General features: G+C 35.9%; 2 protein-coding genes across 2 annotated transcripts in view; one reads left to right on the top strand and one right to left on the bottom strand.

Annotated features, from left to right (window-relative positions):
• The window catches only part of LOC141389852 (uncharacterized), a 420,257-nt gene that overhangs the window by 131,949 nt on the left and 262,441 nt on the right, over positions 1-25,867 (top strand). The window contains exon 2 of the mRNA XM_073962024.1: positions 14,145-14,177. The gene's annotated coding sequence lies outside the window, so the exon portion shown is untranslated. The remainder of the gene's footprint in view (positions 1-14,144; positions 14,178-25,867) is intronic.
• LOC141392499 (uncharacterized) lies at positions 7,980-8,917 on the bottom strand. The gene is made up of 2 exons (XM_073965439.1): positions 8,113-8,917; positions 7,980-8,041 (listed from the first exon to the last, which is right to left on the bottom strand). The coding sequence occupies exons 1-2, from the start codon at positions 8,915-8,917 to the stop codon at positions 7,980-7,982; spliced, it is 867 nt and encodes a 288-aa protein (XP_073821540.1).

Below are 25,867 nucleotides of genomic sequence, written 5' to 3'. Positions count from 1 at the left end.
TGAATACAAGTTGTTGCAACAAAAATCAAAACGACTCTGGTAGAAATTTCACGATGTGCAAAGCATAGATCAAATCGGTTCCCCCCTTCCAGAGTTATGGTGCGCATCCGAAATTTTTTGAACTTTTGTGGGGGAGGTAGCGGAAGGAGTGGATCGATATAGCCCATCTTCGAAGTTAAACTAATTTTGAACAAAATATTACGAAGACCGAATTTTGGACCTAATCGGTTGATCCGTTCGAGAGTTATCGTGCGCTCCAGCAGACAGACAGACGGACGGACGGACATGGCTAAATAAATCCAAATTGTCTGAAACGGATTTCGTCAAAACATACTAAAACCATTATTTTGATGAGGCACATTTTGCCTAGCATAAATGCTAAAAACAATAAACCTATCGTGGAACCCTCGTACAGTCTGTACAGCTCGTGCTTCATATTAGCCCTTATTCACCTTGAACGCAGATTGATCCGCAGATAACCATGTACTGTTTAATCTTTTGCGCAAGTACCCATGCTTCGGAACCATACTTTAGCATGTTAGATAGACCCAACATAACAGATTCACTTTCGACTATCCGTTACTTCTTCTCGATGATGTCAATATCTTCGATATAATCGAGAAACATGTGGCTATTTCTGTATATTGTGGCATTTCTTATGTATTTCGTATGACGTTTTCCAGCTGGATGTTGAAATGATTCCATGACAGGCTGTTTTCGTATCTGGAACATCGTTTGGTACTAAACTGTTCGGAGATGGTATTTTCTATTTTTACTAAGGACTTGGTATAAGCTAATTTTTACCTTACATAGCCGAATGAACTTTGCGGGAATACCTTTGAACGTATAGGTCTGTCGCAGGCTGATTATTAATCGACAAACATATGTTAGAGGTCGCATCACATCACATCAACGGTGGACTCAATTATTCCAGTGACCATAGGTTAGTCGTTCACACAATATTCCGGACACTATCCTATAGGCAATAGGGAGGACACTTATGCCCCAAAAAATTAAATTAAAAATTAAATTTACATACTCATATACCTGTATCATATTTTGATGAACTTTTACCTAAGATTAGATAAAATTTTAATTATAAGTTGATTTGACAAAAAAAGCTTACGCACAAAAATCTTTCAAAGTTTTCATATATGAGCTTTTTTGAAAAAAAATGGAATCCCTTTAAACACATATATGGCTCAAAAAAGGCTTTAAAACCACACGACATAAACAAAATGGCATAAGCTTTTGTTTCTCACCAATTTTATTGCCATATATATAATTTTATATCATTTATAAACTTATTCCATATATCATATAAATTGAAAGTGGTCTGTGCGTGACATTTTTTTATATTTAAATGGAATAAAAGTTATTTTAGTTATTAAAAGGTCAAAGGTCATTCATCCATGCCACAGGAAATATTTTTTTTGAGAATTTTTTTTCATTTCATAGGATTTTCCAAAAAATCAAGTTTTTTCAAAGTGGTTTGTGCGTGACCTTTTTTAATAATTAAATGGAATGAATGTTATTTTTGCCCTTAATAGGCTAAAGTTCAGGAAATCATTTTTGAGAAAAAAGGTCAACAAGTCATAACCCTAATGCTCACGTTCCAATTATTGCGTACGAGCTTCCTCCTCGGTGGGTAAACCATCAACTTCTGTGGCCCTATTATTCTTCAGTCACATACTGAATACCATATTCTGGGATAGGATTTGTGAATTCTTCGTTATTAGTAATAATAATTTATAAAAAGTAACACTTTTGAAAAGAAACAATTATATAGAAACATCGTTGAATGCTTCTCCTTAGTTGTGAAATAAAACACATCTTCCTCAAAGTTGAAATCATCAGCAGGAAATCGGCGTTTGGAATCAAATGATTACATAATGTAATAAATAGATACATCCATATTTCAAATATACATATGTATGTATATGAAAAATGTATTGATGTAATTACCAATATTAAATGCGATTTCTTCCTTGTCCAATAAAATATTCCCATTCACCTATTTGATTCAATTAAAAAATGTATTGGGCATTTAATTTACTAAAAAGCACCATTTCTTTAAGAAAAGACAAAACACTGATTTATTCACTCACTTTACCGTCTTTACGCAACGATTGTATTTAAAAAAACTGAAGATAAAAGAACAACATAATTAATATCAAAACCCAAACGAATAATTAATATCATTTTTTTCTTTTCCTCTTCGCTTGCTACGTTGGTTATTGCGTCTCCTATTACACCATACACTCAGCTCTTTATTATAAAACAGCATTCCACAGACGCGAGAGCCCTGTTGTTACTCTCTTTGACAAAAATCATCTCTCCACCCATAAAAAATATGTTCTAACATAAAAAATATGTTGGAACCCAAACAAAAAAAATTGAGATATGTTGCAAACATATATTTGTTTGGACACAAACAAATTATGTTTGGATCCAAACATATATTTGTTTGTAATCAGCCCCAAACAAATATTTGTTTGGATCCAAACATATTTCTAACATATATTTTTCTGCGAGGTGTCTTCAGAAACGCAGTTCGGACTCAGCGATAAAAAATATGTCCCATGTCATTGATCAAATAATATTCCGTTCATTCTCTCTCATATTTGTTTTGATAATCCGATTTAGCTGCATTGGGACGTCATTCATCGAACAGCATGTTGCTTGACCATTGTAGAACATCCTAGATTGAAGTGAATTATAGTTCTGACTGCGAATTAAAACCGTCAGTAAAATAAAGAATAACTTAACTAAAGACAATAAAGCATTGTAGAATCGTAATCTAAACCAACCCTCGTTTTATTTGGTACGGGTCGTATTGGGGAATAAAACAACGCCCACTCGGAGTTAAGTAAAACCGTAACATTATGTATGTACCAAATTGAGACCTAATCGATTATTCCGTTCTAGAATTAAACTATAGCTAAATCGACATCAAATTGCCTGAGACGGATTTTGTCTATGCATATGTGGAGACTGGCATATAGAGAGTATGTATGTAGTCATAAGGCTGAAGGTATAAACTAAAAATAATCAAAAACTTGTCTAGTATCATGGCTTCTATTAGTTTCGGCTTAAACTTTCAGCCGTAGTCTTCACAATCATATCTAACCTTGCGGTAAGACTCTGTAGATCATTAGTGTTGGACAATCTAGTTCCCGGAGCGGATGGATCTTTCTAGTTCCTTTTACCAAAAGGAAATAGTTCCTTATTATAGTTCCACAGTTCCAAATAGTTCCGAGACATATATATAGTTAAACAAATCCTTCTCTTTCATCGTTCTTTCCGTTCCAAATAGTTCCGAGAACAAAATAGTTCACGAATCTTTTTCTTTTATCGTTCTTTTTGTTTCCTTCTTTTCAAATAGTTCCGAGATCGAAATGTTTTCATGATTTGATGGGTAATTTGGCATAGCAATAAACAGCAACGTTAAAGGAACGAGAAGATCAAAAGGAACTATATGAACTAGAGGCACTACATAAACGAAAGAGCTGGATATAGGTCCAATAGTTCCTTCGAACTAGTTCGTTCCGGAACTACACAACTCTACAGATTATCAGATGATGTTTTACATGTATATATGGGTGTTGTGAACCCACGGAAACCTATGTCCCCATCCTAACGAACAGTTGTTCCTTGAAATGTTGCTTTCTACATGGCTGAATATCGGCATTTTCCTGTAATTTGTTTTTGAAACACTGTTCCATCCCCAAAATGATACCAAAGAAAACAGAAACAGAAAAATGTCAACGTTGTTGGGGTGTTCTTCTTGGTTAATCGTTTAGTCACTTGTTCGACAATGAATAGAGTGTGAGTGCTCGGTGGAAGTAGGTAGGCGGATGTGTGGGTTTGTTATTAACAAATTCAAATTGGAATTGAAGAATACAAGGCGAAAGAAGAGATTGAGAGAGAGTGAAACGATACGCCACAAGGATATCGAGATTGTCTATTATTTTTGTGAAGATTCGTTGATTTTTTTGATATGTCTGGTTAAAACAAGAAACAAGGAATGGGAAGCAGCGGCATACCTAGCTTGTTGTCATCACCAACGAACGAGCGATGTCAATAATGACGGTGATGGTATGATGTTTTTGGCGTTGTATTTTGCTTTATTGTCAATAAGTGGGTCGTCGGCTAAACGAACGTGTGTCATTGCCGTCATCCTCCGCATTGAAGGGTCGAAGTGTGTAATAGGCCAAGATATATCATTGTGGTTTTTGCCATGAAAATGATTTGTTTCATTTGCTAACTGCTGTCGATGATAGATGGATGGATGCATGCCTTTCCCCCCACACAAAAAAGGGAGAAACATCGTAGCGAGAGTGAGATGGATATAAATGTGTAATTTTCCGCATGAAATATTTCGACATACATACTGTTAATAAATTTCTTTTATTCTTATTTTGTTTTATTGAAAGAATAGTTATGGGTTGTTTGGTTGCTTGATTATCTATATATCCATGGTGGCATATATTTCTGGGAATGCTGGTATTTTGCCCACTTTTTTGTGGTGTTTTTATTATTAAGTGTTTTTTTGTTGTTTTTTTTCACAATTGCAAAAATGTTCCATTTGGAAACATAAATGCAAAAAATATGTTAAATGGTATTTATCCGAATATACATTAAACGAACCCTTCGATTATGATAATGTGCCACCAATATCTGCAAGTAACAATCTTTTTATTCAAATGCAATAAAAATCGAGTTATAGTTATTTGTTGTAAATATATTAATTGAACAGTGGAGTCAATCATTAAATATTTGTGTCTGGCTGTGGAATTGTAGTTGCCCAGGAAAGAAAATATGGGTTTGGTATCTCCATAGTTTTACCGTTTTCATTTGCATATTAAAAGTGTCGCCATATTTGATACTGAAGGTCCCCATGTAATTGTTATACATGGCTGAGGGAATATACATAAATCTATTGTCTTCCTTTTTAAGGTTCGCTGCCTTATTAAGGTGGCTTTTAGCGCTCTGGGTGTCGGCACAGTGGAGGTTTTGGGTGTACCTTCATTTTGTCCGTATATCCATCGCATTTTATGTATGTCAGTACTTTGCGGGTACATCCACCGGTGTGTAAAGCGCACATTTTCACAGAAAAATCGGGACAGTCGAGGTGCAGATAGACTAAAAAATTTCCTTAAAACGGGTGTGTGAGGTAGGGGATGTAAGCTACCAAGCTACAGTCCCGACGGGCTTTCACATGGCAAAGACCTTAAATATAGTGAGCTAACATGTTCAACATAAGAACGATAAGACTTGGGTTAAGAGTGGACATGGTGACCCAACCCTATAAAAACATCATACTATGAAGAACAAAGGAAAAGAAAAATAAAAATATATAGGTGATAACAGCTCAACTAGAAAGATAATTAATTCAAATATTAATATTAAATTACCGTCGCCTTGGCTCGTTTTCGAACATGGGTGATGACAAATATTGATGATCAAATCTTCTGATACAAAAGGAAATGTACCCTGTTTACAGGGATTTAAAATGTTCATACTTCCTGACGACTACCACCTTAAATTACTGGTATGCATTATGAATATAGAAAGTATTGACTTCCAATACTTCCACTGAAATTCAAGACTTTTGCGTCTAAAACCCTTTTGAGACTACATCTCGTATCATGATGACATGTTAATACCAGGCTAACCTTGTTATTTCTCGAGATAGAGGATCCGAAATTGTTAAATTTTGAGGGACACCCCCTTAAACACATCTCTGAACAACGTGCTTTTAAGTTCAAATTTTTACTGTAGTAAATTTTAATGATCTCTTTAAAACAGAGCTCCGAATACTCGCTCGAACACACTTTTCGAATTTGAGCAAGTTTAGGGTTGGCAACTTGACATCCCACACCCACCAAACAAAAACTTACCCCACCTGCAAATAAACTTGCCCCACCCCCGCCAAAAATGCTTACCACCATCGCCCTTTTTTTCACTCGCGAGTAAATCGGAGCTCTGCTTTAATATTTCTCAAACTCAAACTTCCCCTTTAAATTTGTCGGTATATGTCCACGCCTTCATATAGCCCCAATGGAATGGTACCTCCCGATTTTCTGTATTTTGAAGGTTGTGGCTTCAATATTCCACCAAAATGGCTGAAATTTGGTATTTAGTCCTCAATGTGATATAAAACTTCGTCAGAAATTTGTCTGTACAGGTCCACGCTTTCATATTGCCCCATTTCCGAGTAAAATTCGAAAATTGCTGAAATTTAGTATTAAGTCTTCTTCATACACCAAAGGAAACTAAACTTTCTAAAAACTTTCCGTCAGAAATTTGTCGGTATAGATCGACGTTTTGAAATAGACCCCATAGAACGGTGCCTCACATTGTTTTACCGAAATTGCTGAAATTTTGTATTAAGTCTTCTTCATACACCAAAGGAAACTAATTATTCCATTTTACTTCAATACAACTTGTGGTGGAGGGTATAACAAGTTCGGTCAGGCCGAACTTAACGCCGTTCTCACTTGTGTTTTTCCTAGGTTGTACCATTTTTGAGGTATATAACTTTAACTTGGGAAATTGCAGTCATGTCCTTGTTTCATAAGGAGACTATACAGTCAGTAAATTGTCAAAGTTTGAACTTCTATATTTCAAAAATGGTAATACCTACAAAAACATTATTATTATGACATGTTTATAAACGTGTAACATATTATAAACTTAGTCTATTTACAAAGATTCTCCATTCATTTCTATCATTTGCTATATATTTTAATTGATCGATTGATAAGTTGGTTTCTGTTGTTAGTGTTCTTCTCCATGTTGTTTTCGGCCTGCCTCTATTGCGTCGTCCTTGGGGATTCCAATGGAGAGCTGAGTGGGAAATATCAGTTTCGCTTTTTCTAAGAGTGTGGCCGAGCCAGCCATATTTCCTTTGAGTGATTGCAGATTTTATTTCCTGTTGATTTGTTATATTCCAGAGACGTTCGTTAGATATAGTTTGTGGCCACCATATTTTTAATATGTTGCGAAGACATCTGTTTATAAATACTTGAAGTTTATTGGTTATTGTGGTATTGGTAAGCCATGTCTCGGATCCATACAGTAGCGTAGATTTCACGCAAGAATTGAAGATATTGATTTTTGTTTTTATATTTAATGTCTCAGATGACCAAATGTTTTTCAGCGACGCAAACGTTCCTTGGGCTTTTCTAATACGGTTATCAACGTCCTCCGTGGTACCTCCTTTTGTTGATAAAATGCTACCAAGATATTCAAAACGGTTCACATTCTGTATTGCTTCTCCATATATCGTAAACGGGTTGTTATTATTGGCATTTATCCTCATAGTTCTTGTTTTGCCGCAGTTTATTTTCAGACCAACTTTTAGTGATTCCTCTGACAGGTTGAGTAATTTGTTTTGCATATCTGAGTATGTTGCTGTAAGTAAAACGGCATCGTCTGCATACTCCAGATCCCCAAGTTTGTTGAACAAATTCCAATTTAGACCAGATGGTGTTGAGTCTAGATTTTCAAACACTGCGTCAAGAACTGTGACGAATAATAGCGGTGATAATGTGCAGCCTTGTCGCACTCCGCTGGTTGTAAAAAACGCTTCGCTGAGGACTCCTTCGTGCAACACTCTGGAAGTCGTACCAATATAGCTATTTTCTATAAGTGTCACTAGTTTCTTGGGTATTCCTTTTGATAGAAGTGAGCTCCATATGTATTTTCTGTTTAGTGCATCGAACGCTTTTTCATAGTCCACAAATGCTAGATATAAACTTGCGTTATACTCTACGGATTGTTCAATGATGATTCTTGTTGTGCATATGTGGTCGATGCATGAATTCCTTGCTCGGAAACCAGCTTGGTTTTTTCGCAACAATTTTTCTAATGGTTCGGCTATTCTATTTAAAATTATTTTGTTGAAAATTTGTAGAGCTGATGGCAGTAAGGATATGCCTCTCCAGTTGCCACATTTTGTTCTGTTTCCCTTTTTAGGAAGTTTCACTATAATTGATTCTTTCCAGTCTTGTGGGATAGTTTCCTCCGCCCATATCTGTTTGAATAACGGGTGTAGTTTTTCAGCCATTATATTGCTACAGACTTTAAAGCATTCTGCTGGAATACCGTCGTTGCCTGGGGCTTTACCGGGTTTTAGGGTATTAATCGCTTCTTCTATTTCAGCAATTGAAGGATTTTCTGTTTTTACCTCTGCATTTGTGGGATGTATTTTGGAGATAAGGAATTGTGCTTGGTGATTTTGGCTGATGTTCAGCGTTTTTTCAAAATGTCTTTTCCAAACTTTTGTTTGTTCGTCCTTTGATGTCACGAGAGACCCTGTTTCATCTTCTACAGGCGTGTTACTTATGAGTGTATCCTTGCCACTCAATTTTCTTATAATTTTATAGAGTTCTTTTGAGTTCCCCTTGTTAGCAGCTGTCTGAGCCTCATTCCCCATTTTACCATAGTAAGACTTTTTGTCCTTTTTTACATGCTTTTTAATATCTTTGGATAACTGTTTGTGCTTCTCTCTGAATAGTTCCAACTTGTCTTCAGCATTTTCAGAAAGCATTTTGCCCTTGACGATTTTCCTTTCTTCAATTAGTTCCCATGTTTCACTCGTTATCCAATCGGCATCTTGTTGTTTTCGCTTCAATCCTAAAATTGTCGTGCATATTTCCGTTACGCTGTCCTTAAATCGTTTCCATTTCTCTTCTAGTGTATCAAGGGAGTTTATGTTGATATTACGTACTTTGTTTATGAACATATTTTTGGTTGTGCTGTTTTTTAGTTTCTCGATATCAAAGGTTTTTCTTTGTGAGTCGACATTCTTCTTTTTCTGCTGGGATAGTTTTAGTTTTACCTCTGCTACAACGAGATAATGGTCACTTCCGATTTCTGCACTTCTTTTGTTGCGTACATCACATAGCATACTGCTCCACTTTCTTGATATACAAATATGGTCAATTTGGTTCTCATAATTGCCAGAGGGAGCTCTCCACGTAGTTTTATGGTTTCGCTTGTGAGGGAAAAGCGAACCACCTATCTTCAGATCAAAGTTACAGCACAGTTCTATTAGTAGTTCGCCATTAGTGTTGCGATTTCCAAGTGTGTGTGTTCCTAAGACACTCTCGTACCCATCATTGTCACATCCCACTCGAGCATTAAAATCTCCGAGCAGTATTACAACATTTTTCTTTGGTATATGGGAAAGTAGGTTGCTCAACTGACTGTAAAATGACTCTTTTTCTGTTAGATCGCTTTCTTCTGTGGGACCGTAGCACTGTATTACAGTTTTATATATATATATTATATATATTATATTACGCTTAGTTCTTAAGTTGGCAGTAATAATCCTTTCCGATATTGCCTTCCAGTCTACGAGGGCTTTTTGAGATGACCTTGTCAAAAATATCCCTACGCCTCTTATGTGGTTATCATCTTGGTTCGGCATTCCGGAGTACAGTAGTATATCACCTTTTCTATTGCGTACTTCGCCACATCCATTCCATCTGACTTCGCTGAGACCACATACACTGATATTCAATCGATCACATTCTTTTGACAGTTCAGCAAATTTCCCAGATTGATAGAGCGTTCTGACATTCCATTGTGCAAATCTTATCCTTTTAACATAGCCTTTGTTCGTCATCAAATGGTTCCGTTCGTTATTTTTCTTCTTTGTAAATACTCGAATCCAGATTTATTCGGCAGTCGATGGTAGATTAGACCAACGATACCTAGTTCGGTGATAGGGCTGCTATCTTGTAATTGGATTTGTTGTTTATAATTTCAGGCCTCCGAACCTGCCATAATTATGATGCGATTTCTAAACATTTCCTCTTAGAAACAGATGTTATGGTTATTCCGCCAATAATCGGACGTCAGAGCCTCTTCTGCAAAACAACAGGGTCCGCCACTGGTCGGGGAGGTTGACATTAATGTAGGAGAGGCTTTATATTATCATATGAGATATGTACGCATCACTACACCTTGGACCTTGGACATCATAAAGAAAAATCTTGTAGAGAATTTTCACTGCTACAACACCTTCTTTAATCCCATTTCGATAAGGGTTGCGGTTTCCAAGCAGAATCGTGAAAACCTAAAAAAGCTCTAAAAATGTGATCTTTCACCGCGATTTATTTGAAAATCCCTCCGGCGATTTTTTTATTTTCTGATTTTTCTCATCTATGAACATTGTAGTTTCAGAAACCGCAAAAACTTCCAAGGTGTAAGCACCTTTCATTTAAATTTAGTTAAAGCGCACCGTGACTGTCAAAGTTGCTTTCTCATGACCAGTTTTACCAGAAATGTAAAGGAACGAAGAAATGGTAGAACTGGTAGCAATGTCAAAAAGAAACATACAAATTCACTTTTCTTCTTTTATTTCACAGTTTTTAATTTTGTTTTGTCAGCGTTCTCTTTTTTCTTTTCTTTTTTTCTTCATTGTCAAATAATTGACAAACAAATCAGTTCTACCAATTTTTACTCGAAGAAATTTGTCTGGTAGCATGTCTTAAAAAATGGCTTCCAGTTTTACCACTTTTTGGGGTTAAGGAACGCTTTGCAGGTTAAAACTGGTAACAAATTGTAACCTCGATGTGCGAGAGCTCGCATTATCATGATGCAGAACGATTCATCTTCTCTTGTTCCTTTTTCTAAATTCTCAGCAGGCTTCAGGCAAACAAATTGTAGTGTAACACTCAGAATTAACCGTCCTACATTTCCCAAGCCGTATAGTCGCCGCACGGTTAGTTTTGCCGAAGAAACAGGCGACAATTTGCTTTGAAGGTCTTCTTCCATGAACAACTCGTTTTCTAAGACCCAAACGGTCGATACCTGTTTAGTTTCGGGCTCCTAAGCATTGATCCAATATTCGCCGTCTGTGACGATCTTATAAATGCGTTTGAAGCACCGCGATTGTTTTTTACAATTTCTTTGCACCAATCCACAAAATCCTTTTTTGAAGGATTTGGCCAGGTGTTCATGCAAAATCAAAATTTAGTAGGTGCAAGAAATGCCCAAGGGTGCCTCTATCTCACGACATATGACATGGCGATCTTGCATTATCCGTTCACGTACGGCTTTATTGTTTTCTGGCACAACGTCCGATTGTGGGCGAACCTCACGACCTGCTCTTTTTGGCGAGTGTTTTTAGGATGGCCCTTTATCGACATACAAAGATTTAATTTGATCGTTGCACTCTTGCCGTGATTATCCTAGTCAATAGTTGTGAAAAATTATCGGACGAAAATTTTCACATGAAAATTCAATTTTTTTTGCAAAGTGATTTTTTCAAGTCACCGTAAACAACACATGGTCGTATGTCAAACTGTCCTGAGTACGATTAGGCTAAAAACTGTTAAACTTTCCAAAGAAAAGTCAAATGACGCCTGGCGACACTGCGTGTTTCCTAGGCCAGATGGTTTTTATTGCCCCTCGTAGAACTATTTGTTTAGTGGCCAAAAGCAACCACTTATTTCACGCGAAATGCATTTGTTTAAATAATGGGTTGGGCCACGTTGATTGAATTTGGCACCTAAAAAATTCAGTTTTTATACCATCAGCATTTATATATACACTATACGCTATACACTTTCATACGGACAAAATATGCCTTATCGAAATAATGGTTTTAGAACCCAAGTATGTTTGGACGAAATCCGTTTCAGACAATTTGGAGTTGATTTAGCCATGTCCGTCCGTCTGTCTGGCTGGCTGGAGCGCATGATAACTCTTGCAGGGAGTAACCGATTTGGTCAATACTTTGCGCATCGTGAAATTTCTACCAGACTTAGATGATGTTCCAATATGGACTTAATCGGTCCACTCCTTCAGATACCTCCCGCACAAAATTTCGAAAATGTTCAGTTTAGGACCTGCTCTCGAATCGCTTTGATTTTTGTTTAGCAACTTGTATTCACTGCCACCCATACGACGGTATAAGTTTCATCAGGGGCAAGTCCACAATCCCTAAGAAAATAGCCTGAAAGGTACACAAAAACCCCTAGGACACCGTGTGTAGTGGTTGGAGCGCAAGATAACTCTCGAACGGATCCTCTGATTCGATCCAAAATGTGGCCTTCGTAATATTTTGTGCAAACTTAGTTTAAGTTCGAAGATATATATATATCCGTCCGGTACCTCTCCCACAAAAGTTCAAAAATGTTCGGAAAAATTGTGCGCACGATAACTCTTGATGGGAGTGACCGATTTGGTCCATACTTTACACATCCTAATATACCTACCAGAGTGCGATTCTCTAACTCGTTTTTTGAGTTAACGACAAAAGTCGTTAAAATTAAAACGCAAAATTATGAATGAAACGTTCAAATAAAAGTTGACAACACTCTTACTATCGGTAGAATTTTACGACTACATTTTATTCGTCGCTAACTTACCGAAATATATCGTTAATTACCTAATTATAAGCATTTTTATTTTACCGATTTTTGTCGGTAACTCGAAAAATGTGTTAGAGGATTTTGGATAAATTCACTTTAAGACCTGCTCTCGAATCACTTTAGTTTTTGTTGAAGCAACTTGCATTCTCTGCCTCAATTACGACAGTAAAAGTGTTTTCAGTCCATACTTTTTGAGAAAACAGCCCGAAAATTGTAAAAAACCCCTATGACACCATATGTAGTGGCCGGAGGGCTCGAACCGAATACTGCGTTAGTCCACACTTTGGATACTGTAATATTTCTTCGAATATTAGATTAAATTCGAAGGTGGTGCTTATAGGTCCACTCCTTCCGGTACCTCCCCCATAAAAGTTCGAAAATATTCGCTAAAATGGTACCCGCGATTGCTCATAGACGTAGTAACCCAAACTTTGGATCTCTAAATATTGTCGAAACTTAGTTTATGTTCACATTTGGGCCCTACCTGTCCAATCCCTGTGGTACCACCCACACAAATGTTCAACATTTTTGTGTGGTTAAGGGTCTGTTCGAGGATCCTTTGGACATTTTTACCGAAGGCCAGTAGGAAGCCCTGTTTACTGCGATATTATGTTTTCGTAGTTTAGTGTGATAAAAAAAGCTCTATCTCTTGATATCCCCGCAAATTTTTGAGCTTTAATTCTATCCTACTTTTGTCGGTTCATACGCCCAAAATTTTGAAAACCCCCCTAAGTACATAAGTTTTTTTTTTGGGAAAAAGGTATTTAGTCCACACAGGCTGAGGGTATATCTCTATCGGCAAAGCCGACTGCTACTTTTTTACTTGTTTCTGAAGCAATTTGCATTCACTGCCTCAATTCTTGAGAAAATAATCCGAAAGTTGTTAAACACCCCTATTTCACCATATGCAGTAGCTGATGAACACGATAACTCTCGAACTGATCAACCGATTTGGTCCAAATTTTGGCTTTCGTCATATTTTGTCCAAACTTAGTTCCAGTTGGAAGATGAGCAATACCGGTCCACAACTTGCGGTACTTCTCCCCAAAATTTAAAATTGTCACTAAAATGGTATGCACGCCATCTCTTGAACGGGGCAACCAATTTGGTCCAAACTTTGTGTCTCCTAATATTTTGTCCAAATTTAACTTCACTTTTAAAATGGCCCAAATTCGCTCCCTCCTTAGGGTACCTCCCCCACAAAAGTTCAACATTTGTGCCTAAGTGCAGTTTAGGGTCTGTTCGAAGGTCGTTTGGAAATGTATACCGATGCTGTTCGTCGTGGTCCTGTTTACAGCGATATTATGTTTTCCGTGGAAAAGTCCATGTTTCCTGGTATACTGGTAAAAATTAAACGATGACTCGTTGAAATGACTAGTGGGCGCGATATGTATTGAAAATATAAGGCTCCTAAAAAGGTCCACTTCCATAATGGACTATGTCGGTCCATTCCTTCAAGTACCTCCTCCGCAACACTGTTGAACTTTAATCTTAATCCACATTTTTGTCGGCAAGTTCAAATGTCCAAAGAGGGCCACAAAATTCTAAAAAGACAGTAAATAAAATCGATCTGTCCGTAGATGAACGTTTCAATTCTCATAGGGTATAACTCTGTCGGCAAAGCCGACTGATATTTTTTTACTTGTTTTCAAATAAGTTCAACCACTTTGCACAGTCATTTTTTTTATTTACTTATTAATAAATATATATCCAACAATTATTTAACAAAGCCTGTTTTTATCTTTCTTCTAGGCCATTTGTATCAGCTTTCCTTAAATCATCAGAGTAAGTAAAAAATCTACAAAATATATTGTCTAGAGACTCCACTGTCTGTCTTCCACATTATTTGTATTTGCTTTTCGAATTGTTTGCCTTTTTTCAATTTTTTCTCCATAACATTAACACTTTCTGATTACATTTGAGATATGCAATTTATTTGAATAATTTCTCAATAGCTTTTTTGCCTCAAAAATTTCATAGTATTTTAACGATATCCATTCCTCTCATTTTTTTTGTTATCCTTGCAAGGGTTGTCTGTGGTATTTCAATAAGGGGGAGCACTTTCCTTAGCTGTATCTTATAGAAATAGCAATTTTTCTTGTAGCAATTCAAAAACATTTACATTCAATTTATTTACTGTCCTTTCAAACGATTTTAGAAGGAATATCCTTTCGTTTCGATAAAGAAAATATTTTATGGTCAGTGACAAACTGTCGAGTGCTTTTAACGACATTTCATTTGCTTGAAGTGTAAACGATGTCTGTCTATGGCCTTGCTGGACAAAGGGGACATTCTTGGGCAAAACAACAAATTCAACATTTATGAATATATGACCAACGATGGGTGACATACAAGTCCTTGAGTTATTTCATGTATCTTGGTGGGGACATTTGTTATTGTTGTTGGTTATGGTTTCTTTATTGACTCCAAGTGCTTTGAGTTTGTGTGGGTATACATGTGCTTATGATTATTGGTACAAGTTATGATGTGTCATAGATTACGTTTTGGTATTTCAAAAAACTGTCACTATGTTGGCCTCTTGGAATGTGGGTGACACTAAATAACACTATCATGCACACACACTCATCCTCACTTCTTATCCTTCATACTTATTTATTTCGTTACAAAAGTCAAAAGTCCTTGTACTGTTTTTTTTTGCAATTTTTGGGTACAATTTCGGTTAACACGCTACCCAACATTCCTACAATAATGCTGTTGGTGGTCTTAACACGATGAAGTGACACGTGCTGGTATTTTAAGGACCTCATATTTTCTGTAATTTTTGTCGTTTTTATTTGTTTTATTAGTGACGCATGTGTGACGTATATTGGGGGCATTTATATTGAATAAAGTTATATTTTTTATGGTCATTATCTGTGTGTGTGTTCTTTTGAATGTTCTTTCATTCCAATGCTGCTGACACATGCCGTATGTACCATAAAGTGGTACATACATACATTGTTGTTGGCTGACTGGACTGCTGGGGTAAATGCGATTATCTTTGACTAATGGTGTTCCCTTTAATTTGATTGTGTTAAACACTTTGTGAAATATGTGCAAATATTTTAATGGGACACTTATGGGAAAATGTTATATGTTTAATTGTTATAATCAACACACACATTGTGTGATGGGTTTAAGAAATTCCTTATTGGATAAAAAAACTACATCAAAATGTATGTGTCATAGACCATAGGAAGTGAATCGATACAAATTTCTAAATCTACAAAAATGTCAGGATTTTTTCTGAAGCAATGCCTTGACATAGAAGCGAGCTATTGCCGCGCTGGTAATACCTGAAAGCATTCATGTTTACCAATGTGTCAGAGGGATCAGAGCCTTTCCGTACAGTTTAGTATCTAGAGAAGACTTTGACCTAGGGAGACGACAATTCTACCAACAGTAACAATCATCATTCTGACTCAAACTTACGATCTGCAGTTGAAAGGTGATTTATTTAAAAATTACGCCGAACATTTATTATTGTCCCAGCAAAATTTGAAGGAAGGGGTTCCATGCGATGACGTGATTTCATGGCATCTTTTACATTGGTTCAAAAGAAGTCGTGAAAGATCCGATCTTTTCATCAGCATTTGAACCCATTCCATCGATCCAATAAATATGAATTTTGTGTTTTATTTATGCAATTTTTGTAAATATATAAGATTAATTATTTACAATAGGTTTGATGTTGTCGGAGACTCGAAATCACAACCAACGTTGTTGAAACTCTCGTCATAATTATAATGTCATTGCAAAGGGTTGGTGAAAAGGACATACCAAAGCATTGGTAAAAATGGCATGTCAAAGCATTGGTGTAATGAACATGCTTTGGATCCGAAAATGAGTAGAATCTTTTGGGGTCCACGCTCATATAAAATTCATCGATGAAGATGCTAAAAAGATGACATGCCAGCTCACTTTCACCCATGATTGAATGGCCATGATGAAATGGCCATGATGAAATGGCATCGAACACGTGTTAGTGTTCAGAACCAAACTCACAACTTTCAAAGGCTACGCTAAGCGTTTGTCATGAAAGCCATACAAAGATTTGAACAAAAAATTCAACTTTGTAAAAAACAAATTGCATTTGAAAGAGGAAAAAAGTTAGATGAAGGCGAAGCCGCCCCCCAATCGATGTGTCTGAGGAGCCTTCCTAAACCAAAGGCGAAACATGTCATGTCACACAGAGGTGGTTGTGTGGGTTCGTATCGTCGACTTTCCTTTTTCAAAAAGCATCTTGGTCAGTAAGCTCGTCTCTAACGAGAAATTAATTAAAGATTTTTTTTGTTTCTTGATATTTCTCATCTATGAGCATTGTAGTTTCAGAATCTGCAAAAACTTCCCCGGTGTAAGCACCTTCCATTTAAAATTAGTTAAGGCGCACCGTGCTGCTTGATAGGCTTGCTGATCTAGAGGTTTTCTCTTTTTAGATCATGAAGATACCTCCCGAGATGCCTGGGTTGGAGTCCTATGCACCGTATGATGATTAGCTTGGCTCTCACGGTAACACCCGATCAAGTACTGCAACGAGAGCATGTCACTGTGTGCTGTACACTGAATACATAGCGTTGCTATTATATTTGTGGATCACACTGGCTCCGCATAGCTTACCACAGACCGATATGTCGTGTTATACATTTCTTTATCTTCATAGCAAAATCCACCGGCTAGAGATTGAGGTCCATTTTCCCACATAACAGCTGGTCGCAAATAGATATGGAACGCACGGACGTCTTGAATGTGCTGTTGTTACTCCTAGGATATTGAGGTAGTTAGTGGTCGGATTTCTTCTACCGTAGACCATGACATTAAGCTCAGTGCCCACCTCTGCCATCCATGTGGTGAACAGAGTAGCCATATATTTGGTGCCGTAACGATTTTGGGGGCAATGTCCGACCCCCCCCTTAGCGGACATAAGTCCCAATGAGTAACGTCCGTTTTTAAAATGTAAATGATTTTTATTAGGGTATCTTATTATATAAAAGAGCTTAGTGATAAGTGAGTGAGTGACTGACTGACTGACAGATCTGACTGCCCAGACGAAACGGAAAGCTTGAAATTTTGAGTGTGGGTTGCTGTTGGTGTGTAGGGGTGAGATAAGGCTGAGTTTTTGGAAACTCGAACTGGAAGGATACTAAAAGATACTAAGTATGGTACCCTTTGTATTAGCCAAACGGGAAGAGCTAGAATTCTGAAATTTGGAATGAGGGTCATTAATTGTGAGTTAGAAAGATGTACCAAAGGCTTTTTGGAAATTCGAACTACAAGTGTACGAAAAGTTCTAAAAGTTACTAAATTTTGTATCAATTGTGTAATTTTAACGGATATAGCTAGAATCTTGATGTTTGGTATAGAAATCAAAGTTGGAAAGTTGTATTGATATTATAAAATGGTTTTTGAAATTCGTACTTATGTATACGCAAAGTACTAAATTTGGTACAAGTTGAATTTGGGTGAACGGATAGAGCTGGAAACCTGAAATTTGGAATAAAGATTACTGTTGTATTGTAGGATTCCGATATGGAGGTAGCTTTGGACAGTCGTAATCTGGTACAATTTGGATTTGAGCGAACGGGTAAAGCTGAAATCCTGAAATTTGGAATTAAAATTACTGTTGGACTGTAGGATTAAGGAAAATTCGTATTTATGAGCACAAAACGTACTGAATTGTACTAAATTTGGTACAATTTGGATTTGGTTGGACAGATAAAGCTGGAACCCTGAAATATGGAACTACGATTACTGTTGGAGTGTAGGATTGACGAAATTTTTGGAAATTGGTACCTATGGTACGAAAAGTACTAAATTTGGTACATTTTGGATTTGGGTGAACAGATAGTGCTGCAATCCTGGAATTAGGAATTAAGATTACTGTTGGAGTGTAGGATTGAGCATGTTTTGGAAATTCGTACTTATGGGTACAAAAAGTACAAAATTTCGTACAATTTGGATTTGGGTGAACGGATATCGCTGGAATCCTGAAATAAAATTATGAATTGAAATTATGATTACTGTTGGCCTGTAGGAATGAAGAAGTTTAAAACTTCGTACTTATGGGTACGAGGAGTACTAAATTTGGTAAAATTTGATTTGGGTGAACGAATAGAGCTGCAATTCTGAAATTGGGAAATATTATTGGAGTTAGAGTGAGTATTGGTTTGTAACGTTGGTACATGGACGTGTTTTAAGAAATACTTCCCCCAAGTTTACGAAAGGAACAGATCTGTAATTCTAAAATGTTTTCTTAGAGTAATTTCTGGTATTTGGAGTTAAGATATGGAGATGGTTTTTGAAAAGCATACTATGAAAAACACTAAATGGTACAGAATTTGATAAAATTTGTTATTGTGTAAGGGTAAGCAGGATTTTTTGAAGTTTTAGGAGGAGTTTTCGGAAATTCATTCTTGTGTATTTATATGTATTTTACTATTATTGAATTTGAAAAAACTGACAGAGCTAGAAATGAGATTCGCGGTTGTTATAAATGGTTGATATAAGAAGGTAATTTTTTAAAGTTATGCCCAGGTGTATGAAAAGTACTAAATTTGGGATATATAAGTACTAAATTTGGATAATATACGGAGTTTTTTTTTTGACCGGGACCTTCATCAACACCCAAAATTTAGTGACGATCCGATTAAAATTGCGACGTGTAGCGTGATTACAAGATTTAGATGGACAGACGACAGACGGACGGACACACATAGCCAGATGGACTCAGCTCGCGGAGACATTCTTTTTGGAATGTATATGTATAGATCTACGACCATTATTTCGAACAAGATTGTTGTTGTTTTCACTAATGTTGTTGTTAGATGCATATCCTAAGGTGTCCCCTTCTATAAAAAAGAAAAAAAAATATATTCACATTATTATAAATATTTGATTTTGGCAGCTTTAACCAAAAACTATCCAAAAAGAGGCGAACAAATAATAGCACCACTTACATATTCTATAGAAAATATTTTACTTTTGAGACATTTTCTTGCATTTAAACACTTGTTTGACTTATTTGAACATTGATGTCAATTTTTTGACATTCTACCTTCAAACAAATACAATGTTTTAAATTACAATAGACCGTAAAAGGTCATACAGTGCAGAGAAGCCCAAAATAATGAACAACACCCGTGTAGATAGCAAAGTTTTACAGATAAGTTGGCAGATTTGTTTGAAAATCGATGAAAATGATTCATCACGCTATTAACTGTAAAGAAAATGCGGAAAGTAGTGGAATTAATTGATCCCCGACACAACATCAGGTCAAAATGTTCATCTGAAATGCAAAAAGGTACGATTTCAAAGGTCCTAGTAGCCTATAAAAGGACCATATTGTATCGGGGCCACCGTGGTGCAATGGTTAGCACGTCCGCCTTGCACTCAGAAGGTCTGCGGTTCGAATCCCAGGCCAAGCATCATCAAATTTTCAACGGTGGCAAAATTCCCCCTCAGTAATGCTGGCGACATTTCCTGAGTATTTAAGCCATGAAAAACTTCTCTACAAGTGGTGTCGTAAGACACGCCGTTCGGACTCGGCAATAAGAAGTAGGTCCCATATCATTGAGCCAATATGAATCGGCGTGCACTCATTGATATGAGAGAAGTCTCCCTTGTCCCATCTGGGATGTTTGTGGAACAATTATATATATATTGTATCGGAAACAGTACAGAAACTTCGCAAATATCTCAGATAAGATCATTTAAAAGCACACAGTTCCAGGAAACGTCATAAATTTAACGGATTACAGGTCTTGCATTTGCAAGACCAACTGTGGGGCAATATTTCATGTAGTTGTGGTTCTAAATATTTATGTTTGGAGGAAAATAATTTCATTTCTCAGTTACATGCTCTAAAAAACTCTGAATAGAACCAAAAATATACTTTTTGCTGTATATTTTTGTGATTATGAAAGGACTGTTTAACCGTAATACTATAGAGCTGATTTTGTCGTTAGAGACTAAGCTCTATACATGGCAACAAAACCGTGAAGAAGTAACTTATTGTAGTTGGAATCCTAGAAAATATGACTCTATTTCATTTAGAAAATAAAATGGCACTAGTTTGGTACTTCCAAAATGATATGAACAGTAATAAACTGGGTTATAATCTGGAAGAAAGTCAAAGGAATTGTCTTATAGAAGTTCTGAAGCCATATTAAAGGGTTGTGCGTAGTCCCTAGTCTATGACAAATCGACAAAGTGTTAGCTAAGGTCAATAAAACAACTACAGCATCAAAACCAAAGGCCAGAAAAACATTTTGGATAGTTATTTAGAGGTCCTTTAAGAATAATCCTGAGAAAAATACCAGAATCCGCTTGTTAGATACCAAGCCTAACCCGATGCGTTACTATGGAATTCAACCGAACAATAAATGAGTATGCACTTGTTTCTCTTGATGTGCTACTATTCTTGAGCAATAAAGTGTGAACTTTTGTCCAATTTCTATAAGTTTAAGAACATTTTTAATGGTGGTGCTATTATTTTTTTCGCTTACATTTTGGGGATTTTTGTAAAAATTGGTTTATTTTTTTGAAAGTGTCGAAAATAATTGTCTTTTTTGTTACTTTTAAATTCCTTAGAGTCTATTATTTCTAAAAACGCATGAAGCGGTTAGCAACATTTGCACATGTAAATAAGAATGCATCCAAACCAGTTTTGTAGGAGGTGGTGCTATTATTTTATTTATATATATATATATATATATATATATATATATATATATATATATATATATATATAATAATTTACCCAACGTACAAATAAATAAAGTAAAATGTTGCTTTTCAAAATAGTCAGGCTTAATCCCACAGTCGTTGTCTTAGTATTTTATAAAAACAACTTTAAGTTATTAGTGCGAAAAATTGGCGATGTTTACCAAGGGGTAAATCAGTTAAGACTATAGTTTCGGAGCTCCACATATCCTAATCAGTTGCCTTGTTTCTTGTTTTTCAGCAAGAAACGTTTCATACCCAAGTACCAATTGTTCGCTCAAATAGATACGTGTCCAAAGAAACACTCTGATTGAGAATTTTTTTGGCACTAACTAAACTTGAACAACTTCACTTGCAAACCAAACCAAATTCTTCCCAAGGTTATGCGTTCGTTGAGTCTCAACGCAGCAGTGGGAAGAATTTGATTGCATGTATCTGAATAATAAATTTTTTTTTCGTTTAATTAAATCGTTTCTGTAATAAATATCAGTTTTATTATGAAATACAGTGATGTGCGAAATAATAGAGCCACTGAAGTTACAACGCATTAAACGTTTCTAAATCACTTCTGAAAAGTGTTTAATGGCGCAAATTGCATTTTTATAGAGGAACATTATCCCATAAATAAAATTCAGTCAACATTTGTCCAATTTGGGGGTTGACCTTGTATTAGGCAGTGCAGAGCCTGTAAAGGGCTGTGCGAAATAATAGGGCCACTTTAGGTAAATAAGACAATTTCTTAAGGAAATTTAAACTTGACCGTCAAAATCATAGGGAAAACTTTAGTTTTCCTTCCTAACATTATTTTCCTGAATGAACCTGCACTAAAAATTAAAATTGTAATTCCCCTTCTAGAGTTAATGGGGCTGAAAACCCATATGGACCCAGAATCAAAGATAATGCCCATAAGGACCTCCAATATATTGCAAATTGCAATAATATTTGTGATTGTGAAGAAAATGTGCTAAACTACTATCAAAAATAAGAAAACATTAAAAACCCGTCGAAAAAAGTTAATATTTTTATGATTTTAGATAAAAAATGGGAGGTCCTGTAAGGAATATTACCCTTTGTAGCTCCTCCGCTCCAATAAACGAGCAAATAATGGATTGCTATTAACTCTAACAGATCTAAGATGTTATTTAAAAACAGCCTAAAACAATTTATGGGTACAGAAATCCCGAATCCTTAACATAAAGACAGAATATGTTTACACGTGATCGTAGATGAACGCGTGGGTTGGCCTATGGCTGACATTTTCCTTGACAGGTGGTACAACATTTATTTAACTCGAACGGACAGCTTCGGATATCATTTTCATTCACCACTGGTAGCCTGGGCATTTAATAAAGCTAACCTCGATGTTTTATGAGACCTGAAATACTCAGCAATAAAGGAGGTAGCCAGAGATGGGTATTCTTCGAGAACTGTTATCAACATACTCTGTCTTTATGTTTAAGATTCGTGATTTCTGTACCCATAAATTGTTTATGTCTGTTTTTAAATCACACCTAAGATCTGTTAGAGTTGATAATAATCCATTATTTACTCGTTTATTGGAGCAGAGGAGCTACAAAGTGTAATATTCCGTACAGGACCTCCCATATTTTTGCTCTAAAATCATACAAATATTAACTTTTTTCGATCGGTTCTTTATGTTTTCTTGTTTTTGAAAGTAGTTTAGCACATTTTCTTCACAAACACAAATATTAATGATATTTGCAATATATTGGAGGTCTTTATGGGGCATTATCTTTGATTCTGGGCCCATATGGGTTTTCAGCCCCATTAACTCTAGAAGGGGAATAATAATTTTAATTTTTGGTACAAATTCATTCAGGAAAATAATGTTAGGAAGGAAAACTAAAATTTTCCCTATGATTTTGACGGTCAAGTTTAAATTTCCTTAAGAAATTGTCTTATTTACCTAAAGTGGCTCTATTATTTCGCACACCTCTTTACAGGCTCTACCCTGCCTAATACAAGGTCAACCCCCAAATTGGACAAATGTTGACTGCATTTTATTTATGGGATAATGTTCCACTATAAAAATGCAATTTGGGCCATAAAACACTTTTCAGAAGTGATTTAGAAACGGTTAATGTGTTGTAACTTCAGTGGCTCTATTATTTCGCACATCACTGTATGTGTAGTCTTATTATGTCTGTTCTTTCCCACTTTGGATATGTCGGCGCTTCCCATCATATTCTTCTTCTCTGTTCCCTTTAATTTGTATCTTAATTTGAACTTCTAAACAATTAATTGATTTAAACATAGATGTATTTGTTTTGATGACTATCATCACTATTGTTGTTTGCTGACCACCATATGGTGGCAAGAAAATATACATAGTTGCCGAAAAAAGCCAATAACAAACAACAATCGAACTCTTCACTATAACATCCTGACAATTGAAGTATAGTGGATTGAAGTATAGTGGATATTCCACACCGTTTATGTGTGTGTGATGACAACAAATAATGAAAAGAAGAATTTTATTTTGTTTTAATTTATTTTAATTTCAATGATTCCCTCTTAACATTCATTCTTTCTTTTCAATAATGAATTGTCTTTTTTATCAATGCGCATTGTTTCTTCGATTGTTGAGTTGAGTGTCTCTTCATTTGTTGTTGCTCTCACATATTCCTCCCCCCACCAATAAATAATCCTTTTTTGTTTTGTTTTTTAAGTAATTCCTTTTGCACTATACGTGGATAGTTTCGATGTTCATTCAAACAATTCTCCATTTTTATATAAATGTATGTTGTTGTGTGTGTATCTTTGAGTATATGTATATAAATTCAAACAATGGCTACAAAATGCCAGAAACATCATCATTCACCAGGCCATCCATCCATGTTCATGTTGCAGCAGCAGCAATCGCAACGAAAACAGTAACAACAAAACCATGCAGAACAAGAAAAGGATCCCTGAACAGAACAACAGCAGAACAGACGAAAGAAGAAAGACAATGACAAATAAATAAAAATTTAATCAAAATGTAGTTATAGTATAACGTTGTTGTTGCTGTTGTTGTTGAGTTCCTTTATATCGTATTGTCGTATTGTATGACAGGGTTGTTATTCACTACTTGCATTGTCCTTGTTGTTGTTGATGTTATTTATATACTCACGAATGTATATGTACAATGATGATGATTATAGTTCAACTCTTCTCTGAAGGGGTTGTGTGCGCATTTTTTAACAGCAGTTGGCTGTATGCCTCACATGACTGGCAGTTGTGCTTCAAAGCAGCAATTGTTTCTGTATGTCAATCAAGGACTTGCTGTGGCACACAATCCTTGTATAAATTTAAATATAAATGTATGGGTGTGTGAGTAGTTTGTTTTTACTTCGACTAACTTATAGCAATGGTGTAAGTTTGCTATCTACACACTTACAAGACACAAAGCGGATACGGATGAGTTACTTGTGCAGATATTTACACAATGTATGTATTTAAAATACACTCTCAAATATATTGGAGTTGTACGAGGGCGGTTCGGAAACTTCTTAGCCTATCAATGAAAGAAAATAATTAGTTTTTCAAAAATATTTTTATTTTTCAATATAATCTCCTGTAGGCCTATTCTGTAACTTTTATCGATTGAAAAGTCGTTAAAATTTCTTTTGTTTTTGTAACAACTACAAAACAAACAAATGAAATTGTTGTAAAATAAACAATGAGTAAAGTTGTTAAAAAGTTACAGAATAGGTACCCAGAATCTTCAATACACTTAGTCCAACGCATTTCTAGCAATTCTATCCCTTGATTAAAATAGTTTTTCTCAAGGTCTTCAAAATAGCGGTTTACAACTGTAATTGCATCTTCATTTGAGGTAAAACGCTTGCCAGCAAGGATTTTTTTAGATTTGGGAACAAGTAAAAGTCACTGGGAGCTAAATCAGGAGAATAAGGTGAGTGTTCAAGCAACTCGTACTTTAATTTGCTGATTTTAGCCATTGTTAAAACACTCTTGTGCGCTGGTACGTTGTCTTGATGAAAAATTATTTTTTTGTGTTGTAAGCCAGGACGTTTTTCTCGAATTTGTACATTTAATTGATCCAAAAGGATGCAATAGTACTCCTAAGTTATTGTTTTACCCTTTTGCAGATAGTCAATCAGTAAAATACCTTTGAAGTCCCAAAAAACCGTTGCCATAACCTTACCAGCCGATTGAATTGTTTTTGCTTTCTTTGGGCACTTCCTCCAGCTTCAGTCCATTGTTTGGATTGTTCTTTTGTCTCTAGAGTATAGTGGTGGATCCATGTCTCATCAACAGTTATGGAACGACGCTTAAAATCCATTTTATTTCGCTTAAAACGATCCAAACAAGCTTGAGAAATGTTCATTCTTAAGCGTTTTTGATCGACTGTTAACAAATGCGGCACCCATCTTGCATCATCTGTAGTTCTTCAGGCAAAATTAAATGGACTCCATCATTTGAGATGCCCATGATATTAGCAATTTCACGCACTTTTATTCGTCGATCATTTAATACCATATCATGCACTTTGGCTACAATTTCTGTTGTTGTTGCTGTTTTTGGACGTCCACTACGTGGTTCATCTTCAATGCTTGTACGACCACGTTTAAATTCAGCAACCCAATTTTCTACTGTTGCATATGAAGGAGCACTTTCACCTAACACATTCACCATATCATTACGAATTTTTTGTCCCGATAAACCTTTTTTATACCCTCAGCCTTTTGGCTAAGAAGGGTATATCAGGAAAAATGTCTAAAATTGTCTTTTCC

The sequence above is a fragment of the Musca autumnalis genome, unplaced genomic scaffold (assembly GCF_047663935.1).
Source record: "Musca autumnalis isolate F117 unplaced genomic scaffold, ASM4766393v1 scaffold_1, whole genome shotgun sequence".
Lineage (NCBI taxonomy): Eukaryota > Metazoa > Arthropoda > Insecta > Diptera > Muscidae > Musca > Musca autumnalis.
Note: the sequence above shows the minus strand (reverse complement) of the source record. Positions and strands in the feature narration are given on the sequence as shown.

What these genes read in the sequence shown, in the direction of transcription:
- LOC141392499 (XM_073965439.1), bottom strand. Translation starts at nt 8,917, where the DNA reads ATGCTATGTGATGTACGCAACAAAAGAAGTGCAGAAATCGGAAGTGAC. An exon ending in TAAAGCCCCAGGCAACGACG is followed by an intron (nt 8,042 to 8,112) that starts GTATTCCAGCAG and finishes TTATTCAAACAG; the next exon opens with ATATGGGCGGAGGAAACTAT.